The sequence below is a fragment of the Lepidochelys kempii genome, chromosome 2 (genome assembly GCF_965140265.1).
Source record: "Lepidochelys kempii isolate rLepKem1 chromosome 2, rLepKem1.hap2, whole genome shotgun sequence".
Taxonomy (NCBI): Eukaryota; Metazoa; Chordata; order Testudines; family Cheloniidae; genus Lepidochelys; species Lepidochelys kempii.
Genome location: NC_133257.1, coordinates 237,405,924 through 237,423,519, shown reverse-complemented (window position 1 = coordinate 237,423,519; position 17,596 = coordinate 237,405,924). Strand labels below are relative to the sequence as shown.

Genomic DNA, 17,596 nt, shown 5'->3' with positions numbered 1-17,596 from the left:
CTGTGTATATAAAATCTCCCCACTGTATTTTCCACTGCATGCATCCGATGAAGTGAGCTGTAGCTCACAAAAGCTTATGCTCAAATAAATTCGTTAGTCTCTAAGGTGCCACAAGTACTCCTTTTCTTTTTGCGGATACAGACTAACACGACTGCTACTCTGATGACAGTTTAGTCTCCTGAGGACTGAAATGCTTTAGTTTAACAGACTTTTTGCAGAATTTAATACTGAAGACTTCATTATTAAGTCTTGTAAAAGAAAGAGCTTGATGTTTGGGTGCCCAAGAATGTATGTGAAGCAGCTAAAACACACATTTGATAGCTGTGTCTGCTTAGGAAATCAGCAGTGAAATGGCGATATAGATCTCCATATTAACTATTTAGATTTTATTAGATTTTAGAGTCAACACTTCATTGAGATGAACGGTGAAAGCTCTCACAAATTTTTTTGAGTCTGTTTTACATAGTATTTCTTTGATTTATGCTAGGCACCTGTTGGGAAGGTTCTCTTGCAAAACAGTTTAGAACATCAGTGTTATTAAAGTCAAGCTTTGTTCCAGAGTAAAGGGTGGATACTGTGGCTCCTTATACAACTGTGGAGTTACAGTGTCCACGGGGCTAGCAACAGAATGTAGTAGTAAAACTGTAACTAGTAATCTACATCAACTAATGATATGGTTAATGAAGTTAAACAATACGCTTCAAGTTAAACTTTGTTAACTTTAGGTTGATACAGAATCAATTTTTGATTCCTTTACTGAAAAGTTTTAATATTTGGGAGTTTATGAAATAGTTGACAACTATCAGCTTCATATGGATTTGGCCCCTTGAGAAGAGACATTTTCAAAACTCAGACAAGTTGACCTGCATCATGAGTTTTATCCTCAATGCATGTTCCATTAATGGCTTCCTTCAGGGCCTGCATTGTTTAGGGAAAAAGCAGCAGGAGCTCAAATACCTCCTTTTTTCTTGCTAGGATGAGCTCAAGCAGTTCTTTAATTGATGTGGAAATATATTTATACTCACTACCCACATGAAAGCAAGTGAGCTGACAAAGTACTGACATTTTTGTCATCACACTGATGATTGTCCATAATACTGTACTGCTGGTCAGATATGTCAAGTCAGATGGTAGGAAAACTTTTTAAAAAATTAAGTTTCCTTTGGGCTGGTCTATACTACAGGGCGGGAGGTGGGAGGAGAGGAATTGATCTAAGTTACGCAATTTCAGCTACGTGAATAATATAGCTGAAGTCAACGTACTTAGATCTACTTACCGCCGTGTCTTCACTGTGGTGTGTCGACGGGAGACGCTCTCCCGTCAATTCCCCTTGCACTCTCGTTGAGGTGGAGTACCGGAGTAGCCACCAGAGCGATTGGCAGTCGATTTATCGCATCTATACTAGACACAATAAATTGACCCCTGCTGGATCGATTGCTGCCTGTCGATCCGGCCGGTAGCCCTGAGTAAAAAGAAACTCAACAGCTGTTCCTAGCTCAAAAGAGTAATCTGTGTGTTCCCATATTTGAGTGGCATCTAGCATGAGGGCCCCTGCTCTTATCAGGGTCTCTGTATGCTAATCTAACATTAATATTCCACTTTAACAGACTTAAGATTGAAAGGCATTCAGAAGTTAGGAAGTGACAAGTAAGGTTGTCCACAGAACCTTAATTCTGCCTCCTTATGTATATATTTTTGCTACAATCTATATGTAATTGGCTTGCAACCTTAATCTAACAATACAGTTTATGCTAGAGATGGCAGCTAGTGCCAGGGGTTATCACTGAAAAGAAAGGTATGGCTTTTTCTCACTCCACAAGCCATTAACAGAAGGTAGATTCAAGGGAGGGTATCAAGCAATGCCTTGTCAACAAGTCTCAATTGCCCAAATTAGTAGTTGGGACATCCAAAAGAAACGAAGTGTTAGTATTTCTGCAATAGGAGTTGGAATTAAAACATGGCTATCCCTAAACAATAATTCAGTTAAATAGTTTCCTATCCACCTCGCCAATATTTAATTTAGCTAGTCAAATACATTAGACAACTAAACAGTTATTTTTGGCTTTACATTAGTGTTTCTCTCTCAGTAGCCACCTTGACTGATCAAGAGTTTAAGGAAAATTACTTGCTGTCTTCAAGGTCTTTAGTTAGAACCTCCATTGCAGTAAGTCTAATGTTAGAATTCTAATACCTTGTACAGGAAACAGAGTAGCAGCCGTGTTAGTCTGTATCAGCAGAAAGAACAAGAGTACTTGTGGCACCTTAGACACTAACGAATTTATTTGAGCATAAGCTTTCATGGGCTACAGCCCACTTCATCGGATGCTGATAATACCTTCTCTTAATTAAACAGCCTCTTACAGTTGGTATGGGTGCTTCCACCTTTTCATGTTCTCTGTATGAAAATATCTTCTTACTATATGTTCCATTCTGTGTATCCGATGAAGTGGGCTGTAGCTCACAAAAGCTTATGCTCAAATAAATTCGTTAGTCTCTAAGGTGCCACAAGTACTCCTGTTCTTTGTGCTGGAAAGTTACCTTAATGTACTCCCAGTTCATCAGTTATTTGTTTAGCTTGGATTATGGGTCATGAGATATATCACATAATAGCAGGACGGGTTGTAGGCATTTTACTGCCTTTTGCAAACTTCAATATCCACACCAGCATCCCTCCCATTCTGGGGTCTGTCTCTTCCTCCTAAATACAATTCAATTAATGCTTGGCCCTTACTGCTGCCCACATCATCCACACCCTCCCAGAACACAGTTTTTTAGCAGCTCTGGGCACTCCCCTCTCCTCTTGGGCCATTTGCCTAGGAGCTAATAGTTGTTTTGGGGTAGGTAAGAAAGGAGCCACTTCCTACTATTCAGACATCTGTTCCTTGAAGGGGGAGGAGTGGGAGAGAGGAGTTCAGTGCCCAGTAAAACTTAGAGCTTCTCTGGAGCAGGAGAAACTACCTGCCTTGGATCTAGAGTGCTTGAATCTTTCTCCAAAATATTCAGTTCCCTAGGTGGCCATCTATGCAACCTACTCTAACAGGAATCCTGTGCAGTACTTTTATGACTATTAAACTAAGTTCCAATCTCCTATTACTTTTGAGAGATTTTACAGATTTCTCACAGAGGTTAGCAACAATCTTTTGCACACGGATCTAATAAATTCACTAACACCATGCATGTGGTTATAGTGCCTACAGATGCAGGTCTTCTTCAGTGACAGTCCATGTCTATAGCTTCCATCTTCAAGAATACAGAGTACACAGGACAACATTGTCTCAATTCTGAACTAATTTTGTGCAAAGTATTACAGCACTCAACTTCTGTAGTGTTTAACTCCATGCACTATGCGTATGTCTACGCCTAAAAGGCTTCAGCGGCACATCTGCGCCACAGTAGTGCTTCAATGTAGACAGTACCTATGCAGACAGGAAGCATTCTCCCATTGGCGTAGGTAATCCACCTCCCCAACAGACAGTAGGTAGGTCTTCCGTCAACCTAGCATTGTCTACAGTGGGGGCTAGGTCAGCTAAACTACGCCACTTGGGGGTGTGGATTTTTTACACCCTCAAGCAACGTAGTTAAACTGACTTCATTTCTAGTGTAGACCGGGCTAATGACTGAGTAAGATCATCCCCTCCCCCTTTACTGAAGGGCAGATGAGGCTGAACCTCATTACCAGTTATGCAAGCACAGCAAGTCATGGTCTTCTACCTAAGTTAGTTTGAATTTTTATGAAGTAGTGTTAGCACCCACTTACCAATTGTTGCTGCAAGTTCTGGGTCAAATGTATCATCTGTGAACCGCAATAAAAGGCTGATGGAGGGAGAAAAAAAAGATACTATTAGAACACTTAAGTATTTTGTTGTTGCAGCATAACTGTAGCTTGCCAGATGCGTGCTTTATTGTATACTACAAATCGGAAAGCAACATTACATTAATATAAAACAAGGTAAACCTGAGTGTCATCTTCAAGACAGTGCAAATAAAAGTAATGCATGTCAGCTTGCTGTATAACTACCATTAACTATGTTTTGAGAAAAGGAGTAGTTATTTTTACTTTTCAATTCCAATACCAAGTAAGCCTCTTTGAGGCTAGGCCTCAATCTCTGTCCCTGACTAGGGTTGTCCAAAACAATGTCACATCCTCTACTGTTCAGAATATTTTATTTCTATTTCAAGTCTCCTAAAACTCATTGGGAGTTACAACTACTTCAAAAAAAGCACAACATTTTTCCAAGTTTGAAAGAAGGTTCCAGAGTGCAAGTTAACTTACCACAGCAGGAAGAATCTAAGGAACAACACATGTGCAAAACTTCTTAGCCACAGAACTTTAGTGGTAAGTATTATGAAAAACCCCAAAATTATTTCTATTCCTCATGTACAAGTTCCAAAATACTTTGAAAAATACAAATGCAACCTCACACAAATTAAAGTTCTGATGAAACTGTGAGCACTAAAGTTAAATTTTACATTGAACAGGTGTGGATGGCATATCAAATTATAGAAAATTCAGTAACTGGGACAGCTAAAATCTATTATCCAAGAGCAGCTTGTCCTATAAAGAAGAGGGGAAGAGTCAATAAAGACACCCAGATTTCAGAGCCCCTGGAGGAATACATGATGACTTGCAGAAGATTGCAAGGGAGAATAAAAGACAAGAGAACTTGCAGTCAGTGTGATTCTCTGGCCTTCCTCCTGTTTTTCCTATCACCAGGAAAAGGCAGATCTATGTGATTGGTGACTTCCTACTAAGAACAGACAGGCCTGTCACCAGAGCTGATGCGGAAAACAGAAGGGTGTGATGTCTGCCAGAAGCTAAGACTTGGGATGTGGACCTGAGGCTGATCCTAACGGGAGCAGGAAAGAATCCACTGATTGTCCTTCATGTGGGAACAAATGATACAGCAAGATTCTCACTGGAATGTAATCAGGGACGTTATGTGAGGCTAGGAAAGATGCTTAAGGAAATGGAGGCTTAAATGATCTTTAGTGGGATTCTACCTGCCCCTAGAGTGGGAGAATGAAGGGGAGACAAGATGATGATCAACAGTTGGTTCAGGCAGTGGTGTTATAAAGCACAACTTTGGGATGTTTGACCACTGGAAGGCAGTCGTGGACAGAGGACTGTTCTCCTGGGATGGACTCCACCTGAGCAGGGAAGAAAATAAACTTCTGGGATGGGTGCTGGTACAACTGATTAAGAGTTTAAAATAGGAACTCGGAGGAGACAGTTGGGAGATGCTCATGTAATCTTCATGCCTGATTTGAACACAGGAGGAAAATCAAGGAAGGAAGGAAGGATACAGGAATGGAGAAAGGAACAGCAGAGGCTGGAGAATGGACATTAAGAGGAAAGACAGTGCTGATACCAATGAAGCTAGCAGTTAGGTAGAGGATAGTAAAAGTAGAATGATTATGCATTTGGCTGAGGAATCTGGGTGACGCCAAGTAGAACTAACTAAGACGTTTGTACACCATTGCAAGGAACCTGGGTAACAAAATGGAAGAACTAGAACGACAGGGGCAGGAAGTGAAACCAGATATTATAGGGATAACAGAAACATGGTGGAATAGTAGTCATGACTGGAGTACAGGTATTTAAGGGTACATGTTGTTCAGGAAAGACCGAAATAAAGGTAAAGGTGGTAGAATAGCACTGTATGCTAATGATGAGGTAGACTGTAAAGAAATCAAAAGTGATGGAATGACTAAGACAGAATCGGTTTTGGCCAAAATCACTTTGGGGAAGAAAGCTACTAGAGGTTTCCCTGGGATAGTACTAGGGGTATGCTACAGAACTCCAGGATCCAATTTGAATATAGACAGATCTCTTTAATGTTTTTGGTGAAATAAATACTACTAGGAATTGCGTGACTATGGGAGATGTTAACTTCCCAGATATAGACTGGAGGACAATTGCTACTAATTATAGTAGGGCCCAGATTTTCCTGCATATGATAGCTGACAGATCTATTCACCAAACAGTTGCTAAATGAACAAGAGGTGATGCCATTTTAGATTTGGTATTGGTAAATGGTGAGGACCTCATAGAAGAGTGGGTTGTAGGGGACAACCTTGGTTCAAGTGATCATGAGCTAACCCAGTATAAACTAAATGGAAGGGTAAACAAAAACAGATCTGCAACTAGAGCCCTTGATTTCAAAAGGGCAAACTTTAAATAAAATTGAAGGAATTAGTTAGGGAAGTGGACTGGACTGAAGAACTCAAAGATCTGAACGTGGAGGAGGCTTGGAATTACCTTAAGTCAAAGCTGAAGAAACTATCTGAAGCCTGCATCCCAAGCAAGGGGAAAAATTTTGTAGGAGTTGCAGACCAAGCATCTCAAACAGGTAATTAAGAGAAAGCCTACAAGGAATGGAAGATGGGATGGATGAGCAAGGAAAACTACCTCTTGGAGGTCAGGAAGTGTAGGTACAAAATGAGAACGGTCAAAAGCCAAGCAGAGTTGGACCTTGCAAAGGAAATTAAAACCAATAGTAAAAAGGTCTATAACCCTGTAAGTAGGATGAAAAAAGGAAAGTAGTGGGACTGCTAAGCATAGAGGATGGGGTGGAGATTAAAGGTAATCTAGACATGTCCTGACACCTAAATGAATACTTTGCCTCAGTTTTTAATATGACTAATGAATAGCTTAGGGGCAATGGCAGGGTGGCTAATAGGAATGAGTATATGGATGACCACATCCGAGGGGGAAGTCAAACTCAAATAGTTTAATGGGACTAAATCTGGGGACCCAGATAATCTCCATCCAAGAACATTAAAGGAACTGGCACATGAAATTGCAAGCCCAATAGCAAGGATTTTTAATGCATCTGTAAACCTGGGGGTTATATCCTATGACTGGAAAATTGCTAATACAGTTCCTATTTATAAGAAAGGGTAAAAAAAGAGATCTGGAAAACTACAGGGCTGTTAGTTTGACTTGAACTGTATGCAACGCTGGGTGGATTTGATTTAAGTAACTAGTCAGGAAGACTTGATTTAATCATGGATTTCTATATAAAAGTGCATTCTTGTTGGTTATAACCTTAATACATATTCTTCACAACTCAGAGATAGACATAGGTTTCATTTTTAGAAGGTACACACGATACATTTTTAGAGTGATTTATTTTGAAAACTTTTTCTGATATAGCTGTAAAACTAATCTGAAATGAATGATTGTTTGGTTATTTCATTGGGAGGTGAACTATCTCCAATTCAACAGGTTAATAATTAATTATTTGGAGGATTTTCTTGCCATGCTGTATTAGGAGACCACCACCAGACAGACATTTAAATTGTTTTATTTAACTAAAACAACAACATTATGTATTCTGGATTTTTTTCTTCAACAGCAAACATATCATATTTTAACAAAACAAACATATGAATTTATTTTAACATTCAAGTTTTTTTTAAAATCAGGTTTGTTTTTGTTAAAAAAACTAAAATTGTTAATGAAAAACAAAAATTAAATCTACTATGTCAGCCAGGTCAACATGAGAAACTTAAAATATTGGCTTTTGCAGCTAACTCAGTCGTCTTCACCTTCATTTTCCTATTTGCTCATAATCTGGAAAAGAAAAACAATCTTTCCTGCTTTTTCAGGTCCCAATTTCTCAAATTGGAATGAATTAGTCCGAAGGAAGAAAATATTCTTTCTACACCGGCAGAAGCAGCTGCTACTGTTAAAAGTGAGATTATCACTTCAGTCTCTAAATCCAAGTTCTTAAGTGACTTCTACCAGTTCACTGGTGTGACTTTCTTTAAATGATCATCAGCAAATATATACTTCTTGAATGGTTCTTATTCCCAAACTGGGTCTCTTTTACGGCCTGCTGCCATTATAGGTTTTCCCTTCTTGTGAGAGAATGGTATGGTAGATCTCAAATCAACGAAGGCTACGCTCAGACCTCTAGATTTCTGGAATATACTGCTCAAACAGTTTCACTTTTGTTTCTACTGCCTGTCTGCCCCTTCTCACATTTATCCCCAGACTTCTTCTCCTTGTACGGATCTATTCTACCCTCAATCTTCTATTCATTGAACTTTTTGAACCTTTGCACTTTTAGAGAGAGGTAAGGGATTGTCACTGGGTACACAAATTTGCAGAGGTCTGTTATTTCTCACTTCTATATATTATTTATTTAAAACATTTTTGCTGTTAACAAGCATGTTTTCTCTGGAGATCACAAATCCAGTTTGAGAACTGCAAAACTGAGCATCTCTGATGGCATCTTCTACACTGAGCCCCACTGGGTACATAGAAAGATTAACCTAAATAATCTGTACAGAAGCCCCTGGAACCCCATAAGATTGGGTCCCTAATCCATGAACTATTGGAACTCATTTATAAAACTTTTCTTAAACATTACATGAATATATGGTCTCATCCTATAGAATTAGAATTTATAATCCCTATTCCATGATGAGATATCTTTGAGCTATAATGTAGTTTTAATTAAGATATCTTTAGATTGGATTTTTTTGATAAGTTTTTCCTGAAAAAGCATTTTATTTAAATAAAAAAATAATTGATTTTTATCCACCGATGCAAGGCCTTGGAACAAATTTTGAAAGAGAAAGCAGCTAAGGACATAGAGGTAAACAGTAATTGGGATAAAATACAACATGGTTTTACAAAAGGTAGAGCGTCCAAATCAACCTGATCTCCTTCTTTATCTAAAAACTCGGTTAACGTCTCAAAAGGAAATGCATTAGATCTAATCTACTTGGTTCCAGTAAGATACTTGATACACTTCCACCTGAGACATTATTAGTTAAACTGGAGAAGATGGGATTAATATGAGAATTGAAAGGTGGATAAGGAACTGGTTAAAAGGGAGACTACAACGGGTCATAATGAAAGGTGAACTGTCAGGCTGGAGGGAGGTTACTATTGGAGTTCCTCAGGGATCAGTCTTGAGACCTACCTTGTTTAACGTTTTTACTAATAAACCTGAAACAAAAAGTGGGAGCGTGCGAACAAAATTTGTGGATTACACAAAATTGGGAGGTATTGCCAATATGGAGGACGACCAGAATATCATACAAGAAGATCTGGATGACCTTGAAACTGGACTAATAGAAATGGGATGAAATTTAATAGTTCAAAGTCATGCACTCAGTGAACAAAAATAATGTTTGCTATAAGCTAGGGACGTATCCATTGGAAGTGACAGAGGAGGAGAAAGATCTGGGGGTACTGCTTGATTACAGGATGACTATGAGCGGCCAATGTGATGTGGCAGTGAAAAAGGTTAATGCAGTCCTACGATGCATCAGACAAGGTATTTTCGTAGACAGGGAAGCGTTAGCATCATTATACAATGCACTGGGGAGATTTCATCTGGAATACTGTATGCAATTCTGGTCTCCCATGTTTAAGGCCTGGTCTACACTACGAGTTTATGTCGGACTTAGCAGCGTTAAATCCGAATTAACCCTGCACCCGTCCACACAACAAAGCCATTTTTTTCAACATAAAGGGCTATTAAAACCAATTTCTGTACTCCTCAACGAAGGGATTAGTGCTGAAATCGACATCGCCATTTTGAATTAGGGTTAGTGTGGATGCAATTCGAAGGTACTGGCCTCCGGGAGCTATCCCACAGTGCACCATTGTGATCGCTCTGGAGAGCGCTCTGAACTCGGATGCACTAGCCAGGTGTACAGGAAAAGCCCCGGGAACTTTTGAATCTCATTTCCTCTTTGGCCAGACGAGCTCATCAGCACAGGTGACCATGCAGTCCGAGAATCGAAAAAGAGCTCCAGTATGGACCGAGTGGGAGGTACTGGATCTGATCACTGTATGGGGAGAGGAATCCGTGCTATCAGAACTACGTTCCAAAAGACAAAATGCCAAAACATTTCAAAAAAAATCTCAGAGGCCATGAGGGACAAAGGCTACATCAGAGACGCAACACAGTGCCGCCTGAAACTTAAGGAGCTCAGACAAGTGTACCAGAAAACCAAAGAATCAAACGGAAGCTCCAGGACAGAGCCGCAGACATGCCGCTTCTGCGCTGACCTGCATGCAATTCTTGGGGGCGGCCGCCACCACTACCCCACCCCTGTCCGTGGACTCCAATGACTCTCCGCCATGGCTGAGGATTTTGCAGATGGGTAAGATGAGGAGGAGGACGACGAGGTTGGGGAGAGCACACAGTACACCATTCTCCCTGACAGCCAGGATCTTTTTATCACCCTGACTGAAATACCTTCCCAACCCAATGAAGCCAGAGAAGGGACCTCTGGTGAGTGTACCTTTTTAAATATAATACATATAAAAGCAAGCGTTTTTTAAACATGATTAAGTAGCCCTGAGGACTTGGGATGCATTCGTGGCTAGTACTGCTACTGGAAAAGTCTGTTAACGTATCTGGGGATGGGCAGAAATCCTCCAGGGACATCTCCATGAAGCTCTCCCGGAGGTACTCTAAAACCCTTTGCAGAAGGTTTTTGGGGAGAGCAACCTTATTCTGTCCTCGATGGTAGGACACTTTACCATGGGGGAGGAGGGTGGGCGGGCGCTTTGGCGCTGAGCTGTTCGCGTTTGGCTAGCGGGGATCTTCCCTGATGCCAGCCAGGTGGTGGGGGGAGGGGAAAAGCAATCATCCCAGAGAACTGGATGGGGGGGCAGGAGGGGGTCAGTTTGGTTTTTGCTGCTGCACGTTAACAGGAAAACTGCAGCACTAAATGGCCAACTCAATGGGCTTTGCTTGGTATGGGAAAGAAGGGGACTGCTGTTATGAAGGTTGCAGAAGCCAAAAGACCATAGCTTACCATGGCCGCCTGCAAGCCGAATTCTGTTGCCCGGCCCTGCGTGTGTGATCTCTAACACCAAAGCCGCAGGCACTCAATATAAGATGCAAAATGCAACCTTGTACCAAAATCACATGTGCTATGTAATGTGAATAGTGTTGTTCACCGTGAAAGAGTATAGCCATTGTTCTGTAAAATGTATCTTTTTAAATATTTCACTCCCTTTTTTCCTCCAGCAGCTGCAAATATTTCAAGCCTCCCTCCTCCGTCCCAAAGGCTCTCTCAAAAAACGCACACGCGATGACATGTTCTCTGAGCTCATGCAGTCGTCTGGCACTGACAGAGCTGTATGGAGTCACACAATAGCAGAGTACAGGACAGTGGCCGATGAACGTGAGGAGAGGTGGTGGCAGGAAGATCAGAGGAGGCATGAGGCAACGCTGGGGCTACTGCAGGATCAAACAGACATGCTCTGGCGTCTCGTGGAGGTTCATGAACGGCAGCAGGATCACAAACTGCCACTGCAGCCCCTGCTTAACTGCCCTCCGTCCTCCCCAAGTTCCATAGCCTCCTCACCCAGATGCCCAAGAACACGGGGTGGGAGGCTCCAGGCACCCAACCACTCCACCCCAGTGGACAGCCCAAGCAACAGAAGGCTGACATTCAACAAGTTTTAAAGTGGCCTTTTCCTTCCCTCCTCCCACAACCCACCTGGGCTACCTTGTGAGTTATCTCCCTATTATAATTAATAAAGAATACATTTTTTTAAACGATAGTGACTTTATTTCCTTTGCAAGCAAGCGGTGATCGAAGGGGGGAGGGCAGGTGGCTTACAGGGAATTTAGAGGCAACCAAGGGGGCGGGTTTTCATCAAGGAGAAACAAACAGAAGTGTCACACAGTACCTTGGCCAGTCATGAAACTGGTTTTCAAAGCTTCTCTGATGCACAGCGCTTCCTGCTGTGCTCTTCTAACCGCCCTCATGTCTGGCTGTGCGTATTCAGCCGCCAGGCAATTTCCATCAACCTCCCACCCTGCCATAAATGTCTCCCCCTTACTCTCACAGAGATTGTGGAGCGCACAGCAAGCAGCAATAACAATGGGAATATTGGTTTCGCTGAGGTCTGAGTGAGCCAGCAAACTGATCCAGCAACCCTTTAAATGTCCAAATGCACACTCTACCACCATTCTGCAGTTGCTCAGCCTATAGTTGAACAGCTCCTTACTACTGTCTAGGGTACCTGCGTACGGCTCCATGAGCCATGGCATTAAGGGGTGGGCTGGGTCACCACGGAGAACTATAGGCATTTCAACATCCCCAACAGTTATTTTCTGGTCTGGGAAGTAAATCCCTTCCTGCAGCCGCTTAAACAGACCAGAGTTCTTGAAGATGCGAGCGTTATGAACCTTTCCCGGCCATCCCACGTTGATGTTGGTGAAACGTCCCTTGTGATCCACCAGTGCTTGCAGCACCATTGAAAAGTACCCCTGGCAGTTAATGTACTGGCTGCTCTGGTGGTCCGGTCCCAAGATAGGGATATGCATTCCGTATATAGCCCCACCACAGTTAGGGAATCCCTTTGCAGCAAAGCCATCTAGTATGACCGGCACATTTCCCAGAGTCACTACCTTTGATAGTAGCAGCAGCTCAATGATTGCATTGGCTACTTGCTTCACAGCAACCCCCACAGTAGATTTGCCCACTCCAAAATTGATTATTGACTGACCGGTAGCTGTCTGGCGTTGCAAGCTTCCACAGGGCTGCAACTCGCTTGTGAACTGTGAGGGCTGCTCTCATCTTGCTATTCTTGCGCTTCAGGGCAGGGGAAAGCAAGTCACAAAGTTCTATGAAAGTGCCCTTACGCATGCGAAAGTTTTGCAGCCACTGCGAATCATCCCAGACCTGCAACACTATGCAGTCCCACCACTCCGTGCTTGTTTCCCGGGCCCAGAATCGGCGTTCCATGGCATGAGCTTGCCCCATTAACACCATGATCTCCAACTTGCGGGGGAACGCAGTTTTAGAGAAAAGTGTGTTCATGTCCTCATCACCGCACTGCCGTCGCCTCCTTGCCTGGATTTTCAGGTGCTGGTTCTGCATACACTGCACGATAATGCGCGAGGTGTTTACCATGGTCATAACTGCTGCGGTGAGTTGAACGGGCTCTATGCTTGCTATGCTATGGCGTCTGCTCCTGCTTGGGCAATCCAGGGAAAAGGGTGCAAAACGATTGTTTGCCGTTGCTCTGATGGAGGGAGGGGCAATTGACAACATGGCTTACAGGGTTGGCTTATAGGGAATTAAAATCAACAAAGGGGGTGGCTTTGCGAGAAACAGAATGGCCCCCTCAAGGATAGAACTCAAAACTGGGTTTAGCAGGCCATGCGTTTCATGGAGGGAGGTAGGAGAAAATGAATACAAAACAAACCTGGTCTATTTCTTGTTTTAATCCACTTCATCTATCTTTATACATCTTGCTGGCAGCAGACTGTGCAGTACGACCGCTAGCCAGAGTTATCTCCTGGGTGCTCGGCAAAAGACGGTGCAGCATGACTGCTGGCCATCGTCTTCTCCTGGCTGCTGATTAAAAGACAGCACACTGCCAGTAGGACTGAATCGCCATGAGACAAAACTTAAAAGGGAAATGGCCTGGCTGAGTCAATCCCATGTTTTCCCAGGCGCCCCTGACCGCAACGAGGTTGGTTAAAAGAGCACCCTGGACTATGTCGATGACGGCTACCAGTCATACTGCACTGTCTGCTGCCAAAATAACCTGCTGCCGTGTAGCAATGCAGTACCGCATCTGCCAGCATCCAGGAGACATACGGTGACAGTTAACTGAGCGGGCTCCATGCTTGCTGTGGTATGATGTCTGCACAGGTAACGCAGGAAAAAAGGCGCAAAACGATTGTCTGCAGTTGCTTTCACAGAGGGAGGAAGGAAAGGGGGACCTGACGAATTGTACCCAGAACCACTCGCGACAATGTTTTAGCCCCATCAGGCATTGGGATTTCTACCCAGAATTCAAATGGGCAGCAGAGACTGCCGGAACTGTGGGATAGCTACCTACAGTGCAACGCTCTGGAAGCTGATGGTTGCCTCGGTACTATGGACGCACTCCGCCGACTACATGCACTTAGAGCATGTGTGTGTCCACACACACAATCGACTGTATAAAAACGCTTTCTACAAAACTGACTTCTATAAATTCAACCTAATTTCGTAATGTAGACAAGGACTAAGAAAGATTAATTCAAAGCGGAACAGGTGAAGAGAAGGGCTACTAGGATGATCGATGAATGAAAAACCTACCTTATGAGAGGAGACTCAAAGAGCTTGGCTTGTTTAGCCTAACCAAAAGAAGGCTATAGGGAGATATGATTGTTCTCTATAAATACATCAGAGGGATAAACACCAGGGAGAGAGAGGGGTTATTTAAGTTAAGTGCCAACACGCACACAAAAACAAATGGATATAAACTGGCTATCAACAAGTTTAGGCTTAAAATTATTCAAAGGTTTCTAACTATCAGAGGAGTGATGGTTCTGGAACAGCTTTCCAAGGGAAACAGTGGGGGCAAAAAACCTAATTGGCTTCAAGACTGAGCTTGATAAGTTTACAGAGGGGCTAGTATGATAAGACTGTTTACGCTGGCAAGCAGCCAATCTAGCAGCAAATATCTCCAATGGTTGGTCATGGAACACTACATGGGGAGGGCTCTAAGTTACTACAGAGAATTCTTTCCCAGGTGTCTGGCTGGTGGGTCTTGCCTACATTCTCAGGGTCTAACTAATTCCTGTATTTGGGGTTGGAAAGGAATTTTCCCCTGGGTCAGACTGACAGAGACCCTGGGATTTTTTTGCCTTCCTCTGCAACATGGGGCATGGGTCGCTTTCAGACTTAAACTAGTGTAAATGGTGGATTCTCTGTAACTTGAAGGCTTTAAATCATGATTTGAGGACTTCAATAATTCAGCCAGAGGTTGTGTTTCTGTTACAGGGTGAGGTTCTGTGGCCTGTAATATGCAGGTGGTCAGACCAGACAATCAGGATAGTGCCTTCTGGCCTTAAAGCCTATGTATAAAGATTCTCATTTTGGCATACTAACCATAATACTACACTGAAAAAGTTCCTTTTAAGATACTGATCAGTGATTTTACATTTGTAACAAGAGTTTATAACCATGTGGCAGACAGCTGATAACTATGATGGACATCCTGTATTGAATTTCACTGTCTAGTGCAGCAAAATATAGGGCATCTGAAGTGTGATACTGTCTCCTATAGAAGCCAAGTTTATTTTGCAGAGAGTTTGAACTTAAAGTGTTGGTATGGCCAGAAATATGACTACAGTACTTCCTCAACTTTATCTGCTGTGTGGGTGTATTGCAAGTCCTAACTGCTTCTTTTACCTACAAAAAAAAAAAAAGAGCTTAATTAAGGAATGGTTAAATTGTCTGAGCACAAGAAGTGTTTTTAGTGTAAAAAATAACACTACTTGACACAAAGCTGCAGTTTACCTTCCAAATAAATGAAGAGAACTTTAAATGCTAAGTGGCTTTAATGCTATTCTTGGATACAAAATAGTAAAATCCTTATGACATAGAAATAAGAGATTTTAAATACCTGTTTTGAGATATTAAATACATATAATAGGTAACCAAGACATGGGAGTTATTTATCTAAGTGTAAACTTTCACAAAGTCACATGAACAAGACATTACCTAATCTAAAAGAAATTTGCTTAAGTCATGTCTGTCATCACAGGATTATTGCAAAACTTTACAGATCCTTTACATTGAGGATTAGAAAGAAGCAGTGACTAGCTGTCACCTTGTTGAAACTATTAGAAGGCAAGACTCTTCCCTTTTATCTGATGCAAGATAGCAGAATTAAGTTATTGTTTTTAAAAGCATTTATTTCTAAATGTAATATAGTTAGACTTGGAATGATTAGATTTGTTATTAGTAAGTGTCAATAAACGGTAATTTAAAACAAACAGAAACCAAAAAATATTTCACTTGATAATAGCAGAAATTTACAGATAGGCAAAAGAAGAAAAAAATGATGCTTCAGAACTCCTTTTGATTTAAGGATATTGATTTTGTACATTTTGACTTGTAATGTTCACAATAAGTGAATATTCTAAAGCTTGAACATTGTATCTCTCAAGGTCAACTGCCATTAAGTAATTACTGTGACACCCGCAACTGTCCAACCCCACATAATTTCCCACAACTGTGAAAATAAATTAAAATCAATAAAAACACTATTATCCACCAAAAAGATAAAAAATAAAAATCAAATTCTGCCAAGCCTAACTATGATAACGTCACCTGTACAGCACATACATCTTTTCGACACAGTGTGGTCAGGACCCTCTTTTCAGATCTCATTTGAAAGATGCATGCATAGTAAAATGGAGGGGAATCAACAGATATGTCTGAGTAGGACAGTTTTGATATTTTTATTTAGTTCCTGTTTTAACTAGGTCAGGGGACTGTTCAAAGAACCCCTACTCACTCACTGCCAGAAGGTTCATGCTAGTATGATCCTCGGGTACTGGGAAGCAGTGGTTCAGAAGAAATTTAACAAGTTGCACCTAAAGCACCGTGGGTGGGGAAGTGAAGAGGGAGCCTGCCTCTGAACAGAAACTGAGGAGACAGCTAGGTAAGAGGAAAAGGAGGACTTGTGGCACCTTAGAGACTAACCAATTTATTAGAGCATAAGCTTTCGTGAGCTCACGAAAGCTTATGCTCTAATAAATTGGTTAGTCTCTAAGGTGCCACAAGTCCTCCTTTTCTTTTTGCGAATACAGACTAACACGGCTGTTACTCTGAAACCTAGGTAAGAGGGTCCGTCAAGGATAAACAGGGGGGAAGATAGCCTGACTGTGAGGAGGACCAAGGAGGAAAGTCCCAGACAAGGCATAGGAGGCACCTAAATGAGGAGGGGCAGAGGGTAGAGTCCCAAACCTGAGGCAGGCTGTGACCAGGGCCAGGACGTGACCAGGGCCGGGGGGGAGGGGCCCGTACCTGGGGGACAGGGGGGGCCTCTGCTGTCGCCAGGGCCGGAGGGGAGGGGCCCGGATCCTCCCGTTGAATGTAAACAAGGGAGGGGCCCGGACCTGAAGGGGAGACGGTCCGGACCTGTGGGCGGGAGGGGGCGCTGGCTGTCACCAGGGCCGGAGGGGAGGGGCCCGGACCTTAGAGCCCCCCCGCGCAGGCTGTCAACAGGGCCGGGGGGGGGGGGGCGAGACGGAACCCGAGACCGGCAGCCCTGCACCCGGAGGCCTCGCCGGGCCCCTCGGCAGGGGGCGGCCAGCACGGCACCGGGCCCAGTCGCGACAAGCCGGCCCGGCAGACTGGCGCCGCCGCCTCACCTGGACTTGCCGACGCCGCTCTCGCCGATGATGAGGATCTTCAGCGTGGTCAGTATGTCCTCGTCCATCCCGAGCGAGCCCAGCCGACCCCAACTCTCGTCTCCTTGCGCAGCCTAGTTTACTCCGCTCGAGAGTGCGCATGCGCCCTCAACCCTTTTTGTTTTCTGTTGCAGCCCTTCTACGCATGCGCTTTGACCCGCCTCCAATCTGAGTCCGAATTTCCGAAGCCTCCCTTGTGGCGCATGCGCCAGAGAAGGCTGACGGGAACGTCTCTTGCAGCTTATAGACAGGTGCGTTCGGCGACGCGCTGTGACCGCGCGGCGGGGTCTGCGCGCCCCGCTCAGCTCCTCAGCGAACAGCCCCGTGCGCTGCGTCACCCGCGCACAGACTGGGGCCATTGGCTGCTGCCCGGGGGTATGGCTGCGCTGCGGCTGGGGGATCAGCCTCCC

At 43.3% G+C, this 17,596-nt stretch overlaps 1 protein-coding gene across 1 annotated transcript in view; it reads right to left on the bottom strand.

Annotated features, from left to right (window-relative positions):
- Positions 1–17,319, bottom strand: part of RAB18 (RAB18, member RAS oncogene family) — a 34,951-nt gene extending 17,632 nt beyond the window's left edge. Inside the window, exons 1-2 of the mRNA XM_073334339.1 lie at positions 17,148–17,319; positions 3,758–3,813 (exon numbers count right to left, since the gene is read on the bottom strand). Coding sequence (XP_073190440.1) covers positions 3,758–3,813; positions 17,148–17,215 — 124 coding nt within the window. The 5' untranslated portion in view covers positions 17,216–17,319. The remainder of the gene's footprint in view (positions 1–3,757; positions 3,814–17,147) is intronic.
- Positions 17,320–17,596: the final 277 nt, after the last annotated feature.